The 23,067-nt window shown below is 41.5% G+C and overlaps 1 protein-coding gene across 1 annotated transcript in view; it reads left to right on the top strand.

The window, feature by feature from the left end:
* ryr1b (ryanodine receptor 1b (skeletal)) overlaps positions 1-23,067 on the top strand; it is a 287,373-nt gene that overhangs the window by 258,892 nt on the left and 5,414 nt on the right. The window contains 7 exon segments of the mRNA XM_065027242.1: positions 11,924-12,009; positions 12,442-12,610; positions 14,206-14,292; positions 17,450-17,755; positions 17,964-18,094; positions 18,965-19,141; positions 19,288-19,348. Of these exon segments, the coding sequence (XP_064883314.1) occupies positions 11,924-12,009; positions 12,442-12,610; positions 14,206-14,292; positions 17,450-17,755; positions 17,964-18,094; positions 18,965-19,141; positions 19,288-19,348 (1,017 nt within the window).

The following is a 23,067-nucleotide window of genomic DNA, read 5'->3' as shown; positions in this document are numbered from 1 at the left end:
ATACAGTAGAGAGGTTATATACAGTAGAGAGGCTATATACAGTAGAGAGGCTATATACAGTAGAGAGGCTATATACAGTAGAGAGGCTATATACAGTAGAGAGGATATATACAGTAGAGAGACTATATACAGTAGAGAGGTTATATACAGTAGAGAGGCTATATACAGTAGAGAGGCTATATACAGTAGAGAGGCTATATACAGTAGAGAGGATATATACAGTAGAGAGGATATATACAGTAGAGAGGCTATATACAGTAGAGAGGTTATATACAGTAGAGAGGTTATATACAGTAGAGAGGTTATATACAGTAGAGAGGTTATATACAGTAGAGAGGCTATATACAGTAGAGAGGTTATATACAGTAGAGAGGATATATACAGTAGAGAGGTTATATACAGTAGAGAGGCTATATACAGTAGAGAGGCTATATACAGTAGAGGGTTATATACAGTAGAGAGGTTATATACAGTAGAGAGGCTATATACAGTAGAGAGGCTATATACAGTAGAGAGGCTATATACAGTAGAGAGGATAGAGAGGTTATATACAGTAGAGAGGATATATACAGTAGAGAGGCTATATACAGTAGAGAGGTTATATACAGTAGAGAGGTTATATACAGTAGAGAGGTTATATACAGTAGAGAGGTTATATACAGTAGAGAGGCTATATACAGTAGAGAGACTATATACAGTAGAGAGGTTATATACAGTAGAGAGGCTATATACAGTAGAGAGGCTATATACAGTAGAGAGGCTACATACAGTAGAGAGGCTATATACAGTAGAGAGGATATATACAGTAGAGAGACTATATACAGTAGAGAGGTTATATACAGTAGAGAGGCTATATACAGTAGAGAGGCTATATACAGTAGAGAGGCTATATACAGTAGAGAGGCTATATACAGTAGAGAGGATATATACAGTAGAGAGGCTATATACAGTAGAGAGGTTATATACAGTAGAGAGGTTATATACAGTAGAGAGGTTATATACAGTAGAGAGGCTATATACAGTAGAGAGGTTATATACAGTAGAGAGGATATATACAGTAGAGAGGTTATATACAGTAGAGAGGTTATATACAGTAGAGAGGTTATATACAGTAGAGAGGCTATATACAGTAGAGAGGTTATATACAGTAGAGAGGCTATATACAGTAGAGAGGTTATATACAGTAGAGAGGCTATATACAGTAGAGACTATATACAGTAGAGAGGTTATATACAGTAGAGAGGCTATATACAGTAGAGAGGCTATATACAGTAGAGAGGTTATATACAGTAGAGAGGCTATATACAGTAGAGAGGCTATATACAGTAGAGAGACTATATACAGTAGAGAGGTTATATACAGTAGAGAGGCTATATACAGTAGAGAGGCTATATACAGTAGAGAGGCTATATACAGTAGAGAGGCTATATACAGTAGAGAGGTTATATACAGTAGAGAGGTTATATACAGTAGAGAGGCTATATACAGTAGAGAGGTTATATACAGTAGAGAGGTTATATACAGTAGAGAGGTTATATACAGTAGAGAGGCTATATACAGTAGAGAGGTTATATACAGTAGAGGGGCTATATACAGTAGAGAGGTTATATACAGTAGAGAGGCTATATACAGTAGAGAGGCTATATACAGTAGAGAGGCTATATACAGTAGAGAGGATATATACAGTAGAGAGGCTATATACAGTAGAGAGGTTATATACAGTAGAGAGGTTATATACAGTAGAGAGGTTATATACAGTAGAGAGGTTATATACAGTAGAGAGGCTATATACAGTAGAGAGGTTATATACAGTAGAGAGGATATATACAGTAGAGAGGTTATATACAGTAGAGAGGCTATATACAGTAGAGAGGTTATATACAGTAGAGAGACTATATACAGTAGAGAGGTTATATACAGTAGAGAGGCTATATACAGTAGAGAGGCTATATACAGTAGAGAGGCTATATACAGTAGAGAGGCTATATACAGTAGAGAGGATATATACAGTAGAGAGGCTATATACAGTAGAGAGGTTATATACAGTAGAGAGGCTATATACAGTAGAGAGGCTATATACAGTAGAGAGGCTATATACAGTAGAGAGGATATATACAGTAGAGAGGCTATATACAGTAGAGAGGTTATATACAGTAGAGAGGTTATATACAGTAGAGAGGTTATATACAGTAGAGAGGCTACATACAGTAGAGAGGCTATATACAGTAGAGAGGTTATATACAGTAGAGAGGTTATATACAGTAGAGAGGTTATATACAGTAGAGAGGCTACATACAGTAGAGAGACTATATACAGTAGAGAGGTTATATACAGTAGAGAGGCTATATACAGTAGAGAGGCTATATACAGTAGAGAGGCTATATACAGTAGAGAGGCTATATACAGTAGAGAGGATATATACAGTAGAGAGGCTATATACAGTAGAGAGGTTATATACAGTAGAGAGGCTATATACAGTAGAGAGGCTATATACAGTAGAGAGGCTATATACAGTAGAGAGGATATATACAGTAGAGAGGATATATACAGTAGAGAGGCTATATACAGTAGAGAGGTTATATACAGTAGAGAGGATATATACAGTAGAGAGGCTATATACAGTAGAGAGGCTATATACAGTAGAGAGGATATATACAGTAGAGAGGTTATATACAGTAGAGAGGTTATATACAGTAGAGAGGTTATATACAGTAGAGAGGCTATATACAGTAGAGAGGTTATATACAGTAGAGAGGATATATACAGTAGAGAGGTTATATACAGTAGAGAGGCTATATACAGTAGAGAGGCTATATACAGTAGAGGGGCTATATACAGTAGAGAGGTTATATACAGTAGAGAGGCTATATACAGTAGAGAGGCTATATACAGTAGAGAGGCTATATACAGTAGAGAGGATATATACAGTAGAGAGGATATATACAGTAGAGAGGCTATATACAGTAGAGAGGTTATATACAGTAGAGAGGTTATATACAGTAGAGAGGTTATATACAGTAGAGAGGCTATATACAGTAGAGAGGTTATATACAGTAGAGAGGCTATATACAGTAGAGAGGCTATATACAGTAGAGAGGTTATATACAGTAGAGAGGCTATATACAGTAGAGAGGTTATATACAGTAGAGAGGCTATATACAGTAGAGAGGATATATACAGTAGAGAGGCTATATACAGTAGAGAGGTTATATACAGTAGAGAGGCTATATACAGTAGAGAGGCTATATACAGTAGAGAGGCTATATACAGTAGAGAGGTTATATACAGTAGAGAGGCTATATACAGTAGAGAGGTTATATACAGTAGAGAGGCTATATACAGTAGAGAGGTTATATACAGTAGAGAGGATATATACAGTAGAGAGGCTATATACAGTAGAGAGGTTATATACAGTAGAGAGGCTATATACAGTAGAGAGGTTATATACAGTAGAGAGGCTATATACAGTAGAGAGGCTACATACAGTAGAGAGGCTAGATACAGTAGAGAGGCTATATACAGTAGAGAGGTTATATACAGTAGAGAGGCTACATACAGTAGAGAGGCTACATACAGTAGAGAGGCTAGATACAGTAGAGAGGTTATATACAGTAGAGAGGTTATATACAGTAGAGAGGCTACATACAGTAGAGAGGCTACATACAGTAGAGAGGCTAGATACAGTAGAGAGGTTATATACAGTAGAGAGGTTATATACAGTAGAGAGGTTATATACAGTAGAGAGGCTATATACAGTAGAGAGGCTATATACAGTAGAGAGGTTATATACAGTAGAGAGGCTATATACAGTAGAGGGGCTATATACAGTAGAGAGGTTATATACAGTAGAGAGGTTATATACAGTAGAGAGGTTATATACAGTAGAGAGGCTAGATACAGTAGAGAGGTTATATACAGTAGAGAGGCTAGATACAGTAGAGAGGCTATATACAGTAGAGAGGCTATATACAGTAGAGAGGTTATATACAGTAGAGAGGCTAGATACAGTAGAGAGGTTATATACAGTAGAGAGGCTAGATACAGTAGAGAGGCTATATACAGTAGAGAGGCTATATACAGTAGAGAGGTTATATACAGTAGAGAGGCTATATACAGTAGAGAGGCTATATACAGTAGAGAGGTTATATACAGTAGAGAGGTTATATACAGTAGAGAGGTTATATACAGTAGAGGGGCTATATACAGTAGAGAGGATATATACAGTAGAGAGGCTATATGCAGTAGAGAGGTTATATACAGTAGAGAGGCTAGATACAGTAGAGAGGTTATATACAGTAGAGAGGCTAGATACAGTAGAGAGGCTATATACAGTAGAGAGGCTATATACAGTAGAGAGGTTATATACAGTAGAGAGGCTAGATACAGTAGAGAGGTTATATACAGTAGAGAGGCTAGATACAGTAGAGAGGCTATATACAGTAGAGAGGCTATAGACAGTAGAGAGGTTATATACAGTAGAGAGGCTATATACAGTAGAGAGGCTATATACAGTAGAGAGGTTATATACAGTAGAGAGGTTATATACAGTAGAGAGGTTATATACAGTAGAGAGGATATATACAGTAGAGAGGATATATACAGTAGAGAGGTTATATACAGTAGAGAGGATATATACAGTAGAGAGGATATATACAGTAGAGAGGATATATACAGTAGAGAGGCTATATATATGAATTAAAATACCCTCAAACTAAAGCTGACATTGTGCACTTTCACCTCATACTCATGGTTCGATATCAAACTGTTGAAGTATACAGTCAAAATGATAAGAACACATGTAAATGTCCCAATAATTACAAAGAGGGCACTGTATTATAACGATTTATACATTATAATTATTATATTATATTATATATACACTGCTCAAAAGAATCAAGTGAACACTTAAACAACACAATGTAACTCCAAGTCAATCACACTTCTGTGAAATCAAACTGTCCACTGCTGTTGTGCAAATGGAATAGACAACAGGTGGAAATTATAGGCAATTAGCAAGACACCCCCAGTAAAGGAGTGGTTCTGCAGGTGGGGACCACAGACCACTTCTCAGTTCCTATGCTTCCTGGCTGATGTTTTGGTCACTTTTGAATGCTGGCGGTGCTTTCACTCTAGTGGTGGCATGAGACAGAGTCTACAACCCACACAGGTGGCTCAGGTAGTGCAGCTCATCCAGGATGGCACATCAATGCGAGCTGTGGCAAGAAGGTTTGCTGTGTCTGTCAGCGTATTGTCCAGAGCATGGAGGGGCTACCAGGAGACAGGCCAGTACATCAGGAGATGTGGAGGAGGCCATAGGAGGGCAACAACCCAGCAGCAGGACCGCTCCCTCCGCCTTTGTGCAAGGAGGAGCAGGAGGAGCACTGCCAGAGCCCTGCAAAATGACCTCCAGCAGGCCACAAATGTGCATGTGTCTGCTCAAATGGTCAGAAACAGACTCCATGAGGGTGGTATGAGGGCCCGACATCTACAGGTGGGGGTTGTGCTTACAGCCCAACACCGTGCAGGACGTTTGGCATTTGCCAGAGAACACCAAGATTGGCAAATTCACCGCTGGCGCCCTGTGCTCTTCACAGATGAAAGTAGGTTCACACTGAGCACGTGACAGACGTGACAGAGTCTGGAGACGCCGTGGAGAACGTTCTGCTGCCTGCAACATCCTCCAGCATGACCGGTTTGGCGGTGGGTCAGTCATGGTGTGGGGTGGCATTTCTTTGGGGGGTCGCACAGCACTCCATGTGCTCACCAGAGGTAGCCTGACTGCCATTAGGTACCGAGATGAGATCCTCAGACCCCTTGTGAGACCATATGCTGGTGCAGTTGGCCCTGGGTTCGTCCTAATGCAAGACAATGCTAGACCTCATGTGGCTGGAGTGTGTCAGCAGTTCCTGTAAGAGGAAGCCATTAATGCTATGGACTGGCCCGCCCGTTCCCCAGACCTGAATCCAATTGAGCACATCTGGGACATCATGTCTCGCTCCATCCACCAACGCCACGTTGCACCACAGACTGTCCAGGAGTTGGCGGATGCTTTAGTCCAGGTCTGGGAGGAGATCCCTCAGGAGACCATCCGTCACCTCATCAGGAGCATGCCCAGGCATTGTAGGGAGGTCATGCAGGCACGTGGAGGCCACACACACTATTGTGCCTCATTTTGACTTGTTTTAAGGACATTACATCAAAGTTGGATCAGCCTGTAGTGTGGTTTTCCACTTTAATTTTGAGTGTGACTCCATATCCAGACCTCCATGGGTTGATAAATTTGATTTCCATTGATAATGTTTGTGTGATTTTGTTGTCAGCACATTCAACTATGTAAAGAAAAAAGTATTTAATAAGAATATTTCATTCATTCAGATCTAGGATGTGTTATTTTAGTGTTCCCTTTATTTTTTTGAGCAGTGTAGTATACAGCATTAGACCAGGTGTTGACAGTGTATCAGTGTTCCCTTTATTTTTTTGAGCAGTGTAGTATACAGCATTAGACCAATTGTTGACAGTGTTTTTAGTGTTCCCTTTATTTTGTTGAGCAGTGTAGTATACAGCATTAGACCAGGTGTTGACAGTGTATCAGTGTTCCCTTTATTTTGTTGAGCAGTGTAGTATACAGCATTATACCAGGTGTTGACAGTGTTTTTAGTGTTCCCTTTATTTTGTTGAGCAGTGTAGTATACAGCATTATACCAGGTGTTGACAGTGTATCAGTGTTCCCTTTATTTTGTTGAGCAGTGTAGTATACAGCATTATACCAGGTGTTGACAGTGTTTTTAGTGTTCCCTTTATTTTGTTGAGCAGTGTAGTATACAGCATTAGACCAGGTGTTGACAGTGTTTCAGTGTTCCCTTTATTTTGTTGAGCAGTGTAGTATACAGCATTAGACCAGTTGTTGACAGTGTATCAGTGTTCCCTTTATTTTGTTGAGCAGTGTAGTATACAGCATTAGACCAGGTGTTGACAGTGTTTTTAGTGTTCCCTTTATTTTGTTGAGCAGTGTAGTATACAGCATTAGACCAGGTGTTGACAGTGTTTTTAGTGTTCCCTTTATTTTGTTGAGCAGTGTAGTATACAGCATTAGACCAGGTGTTGACAGTGTTTTTAGTGTTCCCTTTATTTTGTTGAGCAGTGTAGTATACAGCATTAGACCAGGTGTTGACAGTGTTTTTAGTGTTCCCTTTATTTTGTTGAGCAGTGTAGTATACAGCATTATACCAGGTGTTGACAGTGTTTTTAGTGTTCCCTTTATTTTGTTGAGCAGTGTAGTATACAGCATTAGACCAGGTGTTGACAGTGTATCAGTGTTCCCTTTATTTTGTTGAGCAGTGTAGTATACAGCATTATACCAGGTGTTGACAGTGTTTTTAGTGTTCCCTTTATTTTGTTGAGCAGTGTAGTATACAGCATTAGACCAGGTGTTGACAGTGTTTCAGTGTTCCCTTTATTTTGTTGAGCAGTGTAGTATACAGCATTAGACCAGTTGTTGACAGTGTATCAGTGTTCCCTTTATTTTGTTGAGCAGTGTAGTATACAGCATTAGACCAGGTGTTGACAGTGTTTTTAGTGTTCCCTTTATTTTGTTGAGCAGTGTAGTATACAGCATTAGACCAGGTGTTGACAGTGTTTTTAGTGTTCCCTTTATTTTGTTGAGCAGTGTAGTATACAGCATTAGACCAGGTGTTGACAGTGTTTTTAGTGTTCCCTTTATTTTGTTGAGCAGTGTATGTTTTCCGAACCACTTAAACTGATTTGATCCGGCCACATGGTCAGAAAAAACCACCTTAGTTATGTTATTTATATATTATTTATATATGATAGACTGTGAGGATGTTCTGCCAGTTGTTGACAGTGTGTTGTGCCAGTTGTTCCAGTGTGTTGTGCCAGTTGTTGACAGTGTGTTGTTCCAGTTGTTGACAGTGTTTGTTGTGCCAGTTGTTGACAGTGTGTTGTGCCAGTTGTTGACAGTGTATTGTACCCGTTGTTGACAGTGTGTTGTGCCAGTTGTTCCAGTGTGTTGTGCCAGTTGTTGACAGTGTGTGTTGTGCCAGTTGTTGACAGTATGTTGTGCCAGTTGTTGACAGTGTGTGTTGTGCCAGTTGTTCCAGTGTGTTGTGCCAGTTGTTGACAGTGTGTTGTGCCAGTTGTTGACAGTGTGTTGTGCCAGTTGTTCCAGTGTGTTGTGCCAGTTGTTGACAGTGTGTTGTGCCAGTTGTTGACAGTGTGTGTTGTGCCAGTTGTTGACAGTGTTCATTGTGCCAGTTGTTGACAGTGTGTTGTGCCAGTTGTTGACAGTGTGTTGTGCCAGTTGTTGACAGTGTGTTGTTCCAGTTGTTGACAGTGTGTGTTGTGCCAGTTGTTGACAGTGTGTTGTTGTGCCAGTTGTTGACAGTGTGTTGTTGTGCCAGTTGTTGACAGTGTGTTGTGCCAGTTGTTCCAGTGTGTTTTGCCAGTTGTTGACAGTGTTCGTTGTGGCAATTGTTGACAGTGTGTTGTGCCAGTTGTTGACAGTGTGTTGTGCCAGTTCTTCCAGTGTGTTGTTCCAGTTGTTGACAGTGTTCGTTGTGCCAGTTGTTGACAGTGTCTTGTGCCAGTTGTTGACAGTGTGTTGTTTACAGTGTGTTGTGCCAGTTGTTCCAGTATGTTGTTCCAGTTGTTGACAGTGTTCGTTGTGCCAGTTGTTGACAGTGTGTTGTTTACAGTGTGTTGTGCCAGTTGTTGACAGTGTGTTGTGCCAGTTGTTGACAGTGTGTTGTTGACAGTGTGTTGTGCCAGTTGTTGACAGTGTGTTGTGCCAGTTGTTGACAGTGTGTTGTTGACAGTGTGTTGTTGACAGTGTGTTGTTAACAGTGTGTTGTTCCAGTTGTTGACAGTGTGTTGTGCCAGTTGTTGACAGTGTGTTGTTGACAGTGTGTTGTGCCAGCTGTTGACAGTGTGTTGTGCCAGTTGTTGACAGTGTATTGTGCCAGTTGTTGACAGTGTGTAGTTGTGCCAGTTGTTGACAGTGTGTTGTGCCAGTTGTTGACAGTGTCCGTTGTGCCAGTTGTTGACAGTGTGTTGTTCCAGTTGTTGACAGTGTTCGTTGTGCCAGTTGTTGACAGTGTTTGTTTTGCCAGTTGTTCCAGTGTGTTGTTCCAGTTGTTGACAGTGTTCGTTGTTCCAGTTGTTGACAGTGTTCGTTGTGCCAGTTGTTGAAAGTGTTTGTTGTGCCAGTTGTTGATAGTGTGTTGTTCCAGTTGTTGACAGTGTTTGTTGTGCCAGTTGTTGACAGTGTGTTGTTCCAGTTGTTGACAGTGTGTTGTGCCAGTTGTTGACAGTGTGTTGTGCCAGTTGTTGACAGTGTGTTGTGCCAGTTGTTGACAGTGTGTTGTGCCAGTTGTTGACAGTGTGCTGTGCCAGTTGTTGACAGTGTGTTGTGCCAGTTGTTGACAGTAAGTTGTGCCAGTTGTTGACAGTGTGTGTTGTGCCAGTTGTTGACAGTGTGTTGTGCCAGTTGTTGACAGTGTGTTGTGCCAGTTGTTAACAGTGTGTTGTGCCAGTTGTTAACAGTGTGTTGTGCCAGTTGTTGACAGTGTGTTGTGCCAGTTGTTGACAGTGTGTTGTGCCAGTTGTTGACAGTGTGTTGTGCCAGTTGTTGACAGTGTGTTGTGCCAGTTGTTGACAGTGTGTTGTGCCAGTTGTTGACAGTGTGCTGTGCCAGTTGTTGACAGTGTGTTGTGCCAGTTGTTGACAGTGTGTTGTGCCAGTTGTTAACAGTGTGCTGTGCCAGTTGTTGACAGTGTGCTGTGCCAGTTGTTGACAGTGTGCTGTGCCAGTTGTTAACAGTGTGTTGTGCCAGTTGTTGACAGTGTGTTGTGCCAGTTGTTAACAGTGTGCTGTGCCAGTTGTTAACAGTGTGCTGTGCCAGTTGTTAACAGTGTGCTGTGCCAGTTGTTGACAGTGTGTTGTGCCAGTTGTTAACAGTGTGCTGTGCCAGTTGTTGACAGTGTGCTGTGCCAGTTGTTGACAGTGTGCTGTGCCAGTTGTTGACAGTGTGTTGTGCCAGTTGTTAACAGTGTGTTCTGCCAGTTGTTGACAGTGTGCTGTGCCAGTTGTTGACAGTGTGCTGTGCCAGTTGTTGACAGTGTGTTGTACCAGTTGTTAACAGTGTGCTGTGCCAGTTGTTGACAGTGTGTTGTACCAGTTGTTAACAGTGTGCTGTGCCAGTTGTTGACAGTGTGCTGTACCAGTTGTTAACAGTGTGCTGTGCCAGTTGTTGACAGTGTGTTGTGCCAGTTGTTGACAGTGTGTTGTGCCAGTTGTTGACAGTGTGTTGTGCCAGTTGTTGACAGTGTGTTGTGCCAGTTGTTGACAGTGTGTTGTGCCAGTTGTTGACATCGTGTTGTGCCAGTTGTTAACAGTGTGCTGTGCCAGTTGTTGACAGTGTGTTGTGCCAGTTGTTGACAGTGTGTTGTGCCAGTTGTTGACAGTGTGCTGTGCCAGTTGTTGACAGTGTGCTGTGCCAGTTGTTGACAGTGTGCTGTGCCAGTTGTTGACAGTGTGCTGTGCCAGTTGTTAACAGTGTGTTGTGCCAGTTGTTGACAGTGTGTTGTGCCAGTTGTTAACAGTGTGCTGTGCCAGTTGTTAACAGTGTGCTGTGCCAGTTGTTAACAGTGTGCTGTGCCAGTTGTTGACAGTGTGTTGTGCCAGTTGTTAACAGTGTGCTGTGCCAGTTGTTGACAGTGTGCTGTGCCAGTTGTTGACAGTGTGCTGTGCCAGTTGTTGACAGTGTGTTGTGCCAGTTGTTAACAGTGTGTTCTGCCAGTTGTTGACAGTGTGCTGTGCCAGTTGTTGACAGTGTGCTGTGCCAGTTGTTGACAGTGTGTTGTACCAGTTGTTAACAGTGTGCTGTGCCAGTTGTTGACAGTGTGTTGTACCAGTTGTTAACAGTGTGCTGTGCCAGTTGTTGACAGTGTGCTGTACCAGTTGTTAACAGTGTGCTGTGCCAGTTGTTGACAGTGTGTTGTGCCAGTTGTTGACAGTGTGTTGTGCCAGTTGTTGACAGTGTGTTGTGCCAGTTGTTGACAGTGTGTTGTGCCAGTTGTTGACAGTGTGTTGTGCCAGTTGTTGACATCGTGTTGTGCCAGTTGTTAACAGTGTGCTGTGCCAGTTGTTGACAGTGTGTTGTGCCAGTTGTTGACAGTGTGTTGTGCCAGTTGTTGACAGTGTGCTGTGCCAGTTGTTGACAGTGTGCTGTGCCAGTTGTTAACAGTGTGTTGTGCCAGTTGTTGACAGTGTGTTGTGCCAGTTGTTGACAGTGTGTTGTGCCAGTTGTTGACAGTGTGTTGTGCCAGTTGTTAACAGTGTGCTGTGCCAGTTGTTAACAGTGTGCTGTGCCAGTTGTTGACAGTGTGCTGTGCCAGTTGTTAACAGTGTGCTGTGCCAGTTGTTGACAGTGTGTTGTGCCAGTTGTTGACAGTATGTTGTGCCAGTTGTTGACAGTGTGTTGTGCCAGTTGTTAACAGTGTGCTGTGCCAGTTGTTAACAGTGTGCTGTGCCAGTTGTTGACAGTGTGCTGTGCCAGTTGTTGACAGTGTGTTGTGCCAGTTGTTGACAGTGTGTTGTGCCAGTTGTTGACAGTGTGTTGTGCCAGTTGTTGACAGTGTGTTGTGCCAGTTGTTGACAGTGTGCTGTGCCAGTTGTTGACAGTGTGTTGTGCCAGTTGTTGACAGTGTGTTGTGCCAGTTGTTGACAGTGTGTTGTGCCAGTTGTTGACAGTGTGCTGTGCCAGTTGTTGACAGTGTGTTGTGCCAGTTGTTGACAGTGTGTTGTGCCAGTTGTTGACAGTGTGTTGTGCCAGTTGTTGACAGTGTGTGTTGTGCCAGTTGTTGACAGTGTGTTGTTCCAGTTGTTGACAGTGTGTTGTGTGTTGTAGCTGGAAGCAACGTCTGGAGGAGAGGGTGAAGAAATACAAGAGCCAGAACCAGAGGAAGAGACACCCCCAGAGGAGGAGAAGGCTGAGTGAGTCTTCTCTTTCTTGTTTTAATTATCGTGTTTACTCACTCACTCACTCACTGACTGACTGACTGACTCACTGGCTGACTGACTCACTGACTCGCCGACTGACTGACTCACTGACTCACTGACTGACTGACTGACTCACTGGCTGACTGACTCACTGACTCACTGACTCACTGACTCACTCACTGACTGACTGACTGACTGACTGACTCACTGGCTGACTGACTCACTGACTCGCCGACTGACTGACTCACTGACTCACTCACTGACTGACTGACTGACTGACTCACTGACTGACTGACTCACTGACTCACTCAATGACTGACTCACTGACTGACTGACTGACTCACTGACTCACTCAATTACTGACTCACTGACTGACTGACTGACTGACTCATTGATGGATGATTTGATTGATGGATTGTCCTCCAGCAATGAGAATGGAGAGAAGGCAGAGAAGGAGGCTGAGCCCGTGATAAAAGAGGAAGAACCGGAAGTGAAGGAGGAAACATTGAAGACCAAGGCAAAGAAGGAGAAGAAACCTGCAGAGGAGGGCTATGAGCTTTGGAATGAGCTGGAGATCCAGAGGATCAAATTCATGGTGACTATTACCAATACATTATCAATACATCATCAATACATTATCAACACATTATCAACTGTGATCAATACATTACCAATACATTATCAATACATTACCAATACATTATCAATACATTATCGATACATTATCAATACATTATCAATACATTCTCAATACATTATCAACTGTGATCAATACATTATCAATACATTACCGGTACATTATCGATACATTATCGGTCGTGGCCAATACATCATTGATGCGTTATCGGTGCGTTATCGATACGTTATCGGCCGTGATCAATACATTATCGATACATTATCAACAGTGATCAATACATTGCCGGTATATTGCCAATACATTATCAATACATTACTAATACATTATCAATACATTATCGATACATTATCAATACATTATCAATACATTCTCAATACATTATCAACTGTGATCAATACATTATCAATACATTACCGGTACATTATCGATACATTATCGGTCGTGGCCAATACATCATTGATGCGTTATCGGTGCGTTATCGATACGTTATCGGCCGTGATCAATACATTATCGATACATTATCAACAGTGATCAATACATTGCCGGTATATTGCCAATACATTATCAATACATTACTAATACATTATCAATACATTATCGATACATTATCAATACATTCTCAATACATTCTCAATACATTATCAACGGTGATCAATACATTATCAATACATTACCGGTACATTATCGATACATTATCGGCCGTGGTCAATACATCATTGATGCGTTACCGGTACGCTATCGATACGTTATCGGCCGTGATCAATACACTATCGGCAGTGATCGATACATTATCGATACATTATCGATACATTATCGCCCGTGATCAATACATTATCGATACATTATCAACAGTGATCAATACATTGCCGGTATATTACCAATACATTGCCGATACATTACCAATACATTATCGATTCATTATAAACCGTGATCAATACATTGCCAATGCATTACCAATATATCATCAATACATTATCAACTGTGATCAATACATTACCGATACATCATCAATACATTGCCGATACATTATCAACCGTGATCAAAACATGATCAATATATTATCAATACATTATCGATACAGTACAATACATTATTGATACATTACCAATATATTATCAATACATTACCATACATTATCGATACATTATTATCAACTGTGATCAATGCATTGCCAATACATTATCACCCATGATCATTACATTATGAATACATTATCAATCATGGGCAATACATTACCAATACATTATCAATCATGAGCAATACATTATGAATACGTTATCAATCATGAGCAATACATTACCAATACATTATCAATCATGAGCAATACATTATGAATACATTATCAATCATGATCAATACATTATCAATCATGATCAATACATTATGAATAAATGACAAATACATAACTATTATCCTCCTTACCACTACTTATCAATCACGATCTATGCATTAACAATACATTACCAATACATGACCATGGATCAATTTTGCTGTCTCCAAGCGGAACTATCAGACCTGTAACTTCTACAACCTGTTTCTCTGTCTCCAACCAGAACTATCTGTCTCGTAACTTCTACAACCTGCGCTTCCTGGCTCTCTTCATCGCCTTTGCCCTCAACTTCATCCTGCTCTTCTACAAGGTGAAACATAATATAGAATCATATAACATGGGGCGGCAGGTCCCTAGTGGTTAGAGTGTAGGGGCGGTAGGTAGCCTAGTGGTTAGAGTGTAGAGGCGGCAGGGTAACCTAGTGGTTAGAGTGTAGAGGCGGCAGGGTAACCTAGTGGTTAGAGTGTAGAGGCGGCAGGTCCCTAGTGGTTAGAGTGTAGAGGAGGCAGGGTAGCCTAGTGGTTAGAGTGTAGGGGCGGCAGGTCCCTAGTGGTTAGAGTGTAGAGGCGGCAGGTCCCTAGTGGTTAGAGTGTAGAGGCGGCAGGTCCCTAGTGGTTAGAGTGTAGAGGCGGCAGGTCCCTAGTGGTTAGAGTGTAGAGGCGGCAGGTCCCTAGTGGTTAGAGTGTAGAGGCGGCAGGTCCCTAGTGGTTAGAGTGTAGAGGAGGCAGGGTAGCCTAGTGGTTAGAGTGTAGGGGCGGCAGGTCCCTAGTGGTTAGAGTGTAGAGGCGGCAGGTCCCTAGTGGTTAGAGTGTAGAGGCGGCAGGTCCCTAGTGGTTAGAGTGTAGAGGCGGCAGGGTAACCTAGTGGTTAGAGTGTAGGGGCGGCAGGTCCCTAGTGGTTAGAGTGTAGAGGCGGCAGGGTAGCCTAGTGGTTAGAGTGTAGAGGTGGCAGGTCCCTAGTGGTTAGAGTGTAGAGGCGGCAGGTCCCTAGTGGTTAGAGTGTAGAGGCGGCAGGTCCCTAGTGGTTAGAGTGTAGAGGCGGCAGGTCCCTAGTGGTTAGAGTGTAGAGGCGGCAGGTCCCTAGTGGTTAGAGTGTAGAGGAGGCAGGGTAGCCTAGTGGTTAGAGTGTAGGGGCGGCAGGTCCCTAGTGGTTAGAGTGTAGAGGCGGCAGGTCCCTAGTGGTTAGAGTGTAGAGGCGGCAGGTCCCTAGTGGTTAGAGTGTAGAGGCGGCAGGTCCCTAGTGGTTAGAGTGTAGAGGCGGCAGGTCCCTAGTGGTTAGAGTGTAGAGGCGGCAGGTCCCTAGTGGTTAGAGTGTAGAGGAGGCAGGGTAGCCTAGTGGTTAGAGTGTAGGGGCGGCAGGTCCCTAGTGGTTAGAGTGTAGAGGCGGCAGGTCCCTAGTAGTTAGAGTGTAGAGGCGGCAGGTCCCTAGTGGTTAGAGTGTAGAGGCGGCAGGGTAACCTAGTGGTTAGAGTGTAGGGGCGGCAGGTCCCTAGTGGTTAGAGTGTAGAGGCGGCAGGGTAGCCTAGTGGTTAGAGTGTAGGGGCGGCAGGTCCCTAGTGGTTAGAGTGTAGAGGCGGCAGGGTAGCCTAGTGGTTAGAGTGTAGGGGCGGCAGGTCCCTAGTGGTTAGAGTGTAGAGGCGGCAGGTCCCTAGTGGTTAGAGTGTAGAGGCGGCAGGTCCCTAGTGGTTAGAGTGTAGAGGCGGCAGGTCCCTAGTGGTTAGAGTGTAGGGGCGGCAGGTCCCTAGTGGTTAGAGTGTAGAGGCGGCAGGTCCCTAGTGGTTAGAGTGTAGAGGCGGCAGGTCCCTAGTGGTTAGAGTGTAGAGGAGGCAGGGTAGCCTAGTGGTTAGAGTGTAGGGGCGGCAGGTCCCTAGTGGTTAGAGTGTAGGGGCGGCAGGGTAACCTAGTGGTTAGAGTGTAGGGGCGGCAGGGTAACCTAGCGGTTAGAGTGTAGAGGCGGCAGGTCCCTAGTGGTTAGAGTGTAGGGGCGGCAGGTCCCTAGTGGTTAGAGTGTAGAGGCGGCAGGGTAGCCTAGTGGTTAGAGTGTAGGGGCGGCAGGTCCCTAGTGGTTAGAGTGTAGAGGCGGCAGGGTAGCCTAGTGGTTAGATTGTAGAGGCGGCAGGGTAGCCTAGCGGTTAGAGTGTAGGGGCGGCAGGGTAACCTAGTGGTTAGAGTGTAGAGGCGGCAGGGTAGCCTAGTGGTTAGAGTGTAGAGGCGGCAGGGTAGCCTAGTGGTTAGAGTGTAGGGGCGGCAGGGTAACCTAGTGGTTAGAGTGTAGAGGCGGCAGGGTAGCCTAGTGGTTAGAGTGTAGGGGCGGCAGGTCCCTAGTGGTTAGAGTGTAGAGGCGGCAGGGTAGCCTAGTGGTTAGAGTGTAGGGGCGGCAGGGTAACCTAGTGGTTAGAGCGTTGGACTAGTATCCGGGTTGCAAGATCGAATCCCTGAGCTGACAAAGTAAAAATCTGTCCTTCTGCCCCTAAACAAGGCAGTTAACCCACTGTTCCTAGGCCATCATTGTAAATAATAATTTGTTCTTAACTGACTTGCCTAGATAAATAAAGGTTAAAAAATGTAAATATATTATAATGTATAGAATAATGTAATATATAATATAATATCGTATAACATAATATAGTATAGAATAATATAATAACGTATAATATAGAATAATATAATATATTGTAGAATACTATAATAATGTATAATATAGTGTAAAATAATATAATATAGAATACTATAATAATGTAGAATATAGTGTAGAATAATATAATATAGAATACTATAATAATGTATAATATAGTGTAGAATAATATAATATAGAATACTATAATAATGTATAATATAGTGTAGAATAATATAATATAGAATACTATAATAATGTATAATATAGTGTAGAATAATATAATATAGAATACTATAATAATATATAATATAGTGTAGAATACTATAATATAATAACATATAATATAGAATAACATAATATAGTGTAGAATAATATAATAACGTATAATATAGAATAATATAATATAGTGTAGAATAATATAATAACGTATAATATAATATAGAATACTATAATAATGTATAATATAGTGTAGCATAATATAATATAATAACCTATAATATAGAATAATATAGAATAATATACTTTAATTTATAATAATATAATATAATATATAATAAAATAATATATATGATATAATATACAATAATATAATATGATGTATAGTAATATAATATATAATAATATGATATAATATAGAATAATATAATGAACAATAATATAATAATATAATATAATATAGAATAAGAGAATATAGAATAATATAATATAATGTATAATAATATAATATATAATAAAAATATATAAAATAATAGAATATAAAATAATAGAATATAGTGTGGAATATAGAATATATAATAATATAATATGGAATAACATGATAATATACTCACCTAATCTTCCTGTTTTACAAGGTTGGATATGATGTAGAGGAGGGGTCAGAAGACATTGAGGGCTCCGCCCTGTTCGAGGGCTCCGCCGCGTTCGAGGGTTCTGGGTTGTTCGAGAGTTCCGGAGCTGTGGACGAGGGTGGTTCTGGGATTGATCCATTTGACGATGGTGGTGATGATGACGGTGGCGATGATGATGATGAGGAGGAAGGACCATTTTTTTTCTACTTGGAGGAGAGTACAGGCTACATGCAGCCCTGTTTGTCCATGCTGGCCATCATACACACTGTCATCGCTTTCCTCTGTATCATTGGATACAACTGCCTCAAGGTACAGGGTTCTACACACACACACACACACACACACACACACACACACACACACACACACACACACACACACACACACACACACACACACACACACACACACACACACACACACACACACACACACACACATAAACACACACAAACACACACAAACACACACACACCCATGGGAGAAGCAGCTACTGATTGTGTGTGTCTTCCTTCAGGTTCCTCTGGTCATCTTTAAGAGGGAAAAGGAGCTGGCTAGGAAGCTGGAGTTTGATGGTCTCTATGTCACCGAGCAACCAGAAGACGATGACATCAAGGGACAGTGGGACCGACTGGTGCTCAACACCCCGTAAGACTCTTCTAACCCCGAATCTGACTTAAATCCTAACCCTTGGATCAGTTATCTAGTCAGGTGAAAGACACTGAGTATGTTAACATGCACACTAATAATTCGATATTAAACTAACTGATTATGGCAGTAGGCAGAGTATGGCATTAAACACAGTACTCTGACTATCCTAATCAGTGTGTAAGGTCATTGTTGAAGTAAGCATACGAAAATTGTTTTTTTTTTCTGAGAAATCTTTCAAATTATTAATAACATGTAAACAGGTTCGAATTATTAATAACATGTAAACAGGTTCATCAGAATTCCAGCGGGGTATTTGATCTACTCATTAGCAGTGCAAGCCTCCTCAATCTTATGCGCGAATGAAGAGGAGTTCAGAAAAAGTACAGTACGCATCTTAGAATTAGTTTTCACGTACAAACGTGACATGTCCAAACCCAGAACCAAATAGGTTTCCCAAAAATAACATGGTAAATTTTTTTATTTTATTGCTGATTTTCTTGCATTTATCAATATTCCATCACGTAGCGTGATTTTAGATGTGTCCATGTAAACAGGAAGTCATTCTTCCTGTAAAATATGTAAACATTTAAATCGAACTATTAAATGTCTCTGACTATTCACAAAAATTGTATTATTGTGTGCATGTAACCGTACTCATTGTTACATCGGTTAGTGATTTAAGGTGGAACCAGACAAGGCTGTCCTCTAATACCTCTTTTATTTGTGATTGTAAAAAACAAAACAAAAAACACCACCCATCTCTTTTTTAGATTCAATGAGAATATAAAAAGGAATAAACAGACAGCATTGATACACCCATCTTCCAACCCTGACACTTCTCTCAAAGTATGTTTCTTATCCACACAGGTCATTCCCTAACAACTACTGGGACAAGTTTGTGAAGACAAAGGTGCTTGCTAAGTACGGGGACATATACGGTAGGGAGAGGATCGCAGAGCTGCTTGGGATGGACCTGGCCTCTCTGGACGTCAGCGCCATGACACAAGAGAAGAAACCCGAACCAGAAAGTGGCATGTTAAGCTGGTATGTAAACACCCCCCCCCCACACTGATCTGCAGAAAGCATACAGTACATTATACAATCTGAAGTCAACATCGAGACAGCTTTGTGAGGTAGTTATGTGGTAGTTGTGTGTTTGCTGGGAAGTAAATGTGTTGTTTTCTCCATAGGATTATCTCCATTGATATCAAATACCAGATTTGGAAGTTCGGGGTGGTCTTCACTGACAACGTAAGTCAATACTGGACCATGCTGTAGTATTGTAACAGAGTTTTCTAAACATTCCTGTATCTAGTGTGGTACTTGGCCATTTCTCTCTCTGTAGTATTGTTATAGTAGTATTGCTGTAGTACTGCAGTATTGCTGTAGTAGTACTGATCCTATGATACTGATTATGGTTGTAACGGGAGGGTATATTACTGAAAACTTTTTAAGTTTAACCTCTAGTGACACCCCATCCCGTGAACAGGACCGTTGTCATCATCTGACACGAATTAGCATAACGCAACGAACATAAATATTACTAGAAAATATTCCTATTCATGAAAATCACAAGTGAAATATATTGAGACACAGCTTAGCCTTTTGTTAATCACCCTGTCATCTCAGATTTTCAAAATATGCTTTACAGCCAAAGCTAGACAAGCATTTGTGTAAGTTTATCGATAGCCTAGTATAGTATTTTGTCCAGCTAGCAGCAGGTAACTTGGTCACGGAAATCAGAAAAACAATCAAATTAAATAATTTACCTTTGATGAGCTTCAGATGTTTTCACTCACGAGACACCCAGTTAGATAGCAAATATTCCTTTTTTCCAAAAATATTATTTTTGTAGGCGAAATAGCTCCGTTTGGTCTTCACGTTTGGCTGAGAAATCGCCTGGAAATTGCAGTCACGATAACGGCGAAAAATATTCCAAATTAGCTCCATTATATCGACAGAAACATGGCAAACGTTGTTTATAATCAATCCTCAAGGTGTTTTTAACATATCTATTCGAAAATATATCCATCGGGACAATTTGTTTTTCAGTAGGACCGATTGGAGTAATGGCTACCTCTGTATTTTACGCGAGAATCTCTCTGGGAGCATCAGGTGACCACTTGCGCAATGTAGCCGCCTACGGGTATTTTTCAGCATAAATGCGTAAAAAAACGTCACAATGCTGTAGACACCTTCGGGAATACGGAGAAAGAGTCATCTGGTTGATAGCCCATTCACTGCTCAATAGGGACGCGTTGGAACGCAGAGCTTTCAAAACATGAGGCACTTCCGGATTGGATCAGTTCTGTTATACTCACAGACAAAAAAAAATACAGTTTTGGAAACTTTAGAGTGTTTTTCTATCCTAAGCTGTCAATTATATGCATATTCTAGCATCTTGTCCTGACAAAATATCCTGTTTACTACGGGAACGGTTTTTTTTTTTCAAAAATGAAAATACTGCCCCCTAGTCACAAAAGGTTAACAGTAAACTACCAGAATTTTGGTATCTTTCAAGGATTTGATGTAATCTGTCACAAGACATCTAGTGGCCATTTTCGGTACTTCAGATTTGTACAGGTGTCTGTAATTACCTCTGGTCCTCTGTGTGGCCTTATCAAATGTAAAATATATTTAATAATGAAATAAGATGATTTAAAAAATTAAAAACATTTGATTGACAAAACATGATCCTAAATTCAAACCATCAATTTAGTGAATACCATTGGTGTTTAATATGAGGGTTTAAGCATGAAATATATTTTATATGTGACCGACCGGCTTGATTTGGTCTTATGTAGCAAAATGTTAAAATTGTGTTTCTTACTTACATTAGATAAAAGTAGAGATGCAGAGCTAGACAATGGTATATCATACACTACAGTTGAGGAACAATGGGAAAGTAATTCTGCTTTGAAAGTTGATAAACTTGTGATCTCACTTTGAGAAAATGTCCCTTGAATGTTTTTGGTACACCTACTGGAGAGCTCTTCTTTTTCTACACACATTCAGCATCGTTCACACCCTCTTTTTTTTTTTTTTTTTTTTACCTTTATTTAACCAGGCAAGTCAGTTAAGAACAAATTCTTATTTTCAATGACGGCCTAGGAACAGTGGGTTAACTGCCTGTTCAGGGGCAGAATGACAGATTTGTATCTTGTCAGCTCGGGGGTTTGAACTCACAACCTTCCGGTTACTAGTCCAACACTCTAACCACTAGGCTACCCTGCCGCCTCTACACTCTGACCACTAGGCTACCCTGCCGCCCCACCCACCTCTTTAAGGATTCACATGTGAGGCCATGTGCTAAACAGAGTGAGTACGGTAGTGTACTAAACAACCAAAGATTTCAAGACTAAAGGCTGTTTCATACTACGGGTGTGTTCGTAAATTTAATCTGGAGTGCCAGTGTGTGCTCAGAGTGTGCTCTGGGCGTTCGTAAACTCAGAGAGTTGTCAGATTGTCCGTTCGTAAACTCAGCATTTTGCTCTCGGAGCATTCAGTCTGGCTAACGTTAGCTAGCTTGCTAGCTACTTCCAGACATAAATGAGAGAACAGCTCTTACTCATCCTAGCAAAGCTGGTTGGGCTGTTTTTATGTTATCTAGAGTGTTAGTGACTGTAACTGTGCTGCTGGCAACAATTCAATTACGTAGTTTTTTTTGCCCGACGTTTACTGCCACCGGCCATATTCAACGGGTGTTGAGCCGTTATTCTGCGCTCTGACACACTCAGATGAGAGTGCTCTGAAATCGGAGTAGATGTTGGTTTAACCCAAAGCTACCGGAGGGTTACTATGGCTACCTGATAGTTACTATGGCTACCTGATAGTTACTATGGCTACCTGAGGGTCACAAAAAAAGTGAATTTAACAGCTGCGTCTTTCGACAGTAGTCACAGTGACATCATTAACAGTCTATTGAAATAGTTACTTGCATAGTGGAGTCTTTTGTTTAGACATGTAGCTAGCAGCTAGCTAGCTAGCTAAACAATGAACCATAATCCCAACTCATGACGTTACTACTCTGCAGGTAGCTAGCGAACATCAGGCTGTAACTAGCAATGCTAATGGATCTGAGATACGAAAACTATTAGTACACAGATCAAACACGTAACGTTAGCTAGCTAAACAGTTAACCATAATCGCAACTCATGACGTTACTGCATGAATCAGCAGATAGCTAACCAACCAGGTTCAATGTTAACAATGCTAACATCAGGCTATAACTAGCAATGCAAACGGCTCTGAGATACAAATAATATAACTACACAGATCATATACATAACGTTAGCTAGCGAGCCAGCCGGCTAACGTTAGTTAGCGAGCCAGCCGGCTAACGTTAGCTAGCGAGCCAGCCGGCTAACGTTAGCTAGCGAGCCAGCCGGCTAACGTTAGCTAGCGAGCCAGCCGGCTAACGTTAGCTAGCGAGCCAGCCGGCTAACGTTAGTTAGCGAGCCAGCCGGCTAACGTTAGCTAGCGAGCCAGCCGGCTAACGTTAGCTAGCGAGCCAGCCGGCTAACGTTAGCTAGCGAGCCAGCCGGCTAACGTTAGTTAGCTAGCTATCGGTACACTTTAACTTGAAATGAAAATTACTTTCTGACAAAATTAGAAACATGTAATATCTGAAAATGTAGCTAGCTATCTTAACTTTATACATGGATGGACGCTTCTCCACCTCTTTTTGACTCCTTCTGCATATTTGCAATCAAACGCCAGAATCTTCTCTATCTCCTTAGCTTTCTAATTCCACTTATTTCAAAACTCGGTCCTCTAGAAAGTGGAGAGCAACACTCATGCAGTTCTATTACGTGATATCTTTCAAAAAAAAGACATGCTTAGAAAGGATTACCTACACATACTGACCAGCTCATATTATACACAGAAGTGTGTTACATGGCAGACCGAACTCATCTCTCGTTATGTCCAGCCCACTCATTATCTCAGCCAATCATGGGTAGTGCGAAGGT

The sequence above is a fragment of the Oncorhynchus nerka genome, linkage group LG14 (assembly GCF_034236695.1).
Source record: "Oncorhynchus nerka isolate Pitt River linkage group LG14, Oner_Uvic_2.0, whole genome shotgun sequence".
NCBI classification, from domain to species: domain Eukaryota; kingdom Metazoa; phylum Chordata; class Actinopteri; order Salmoniformes; family Salmonidae; genus Oncorhynchus; species Oncorhynchus nerka.
The sequence above is the reverse complement of the archived record's forward strand: the minus strand, read 5'-3'. Positions and strand labels throughout refer to the sequence as shown.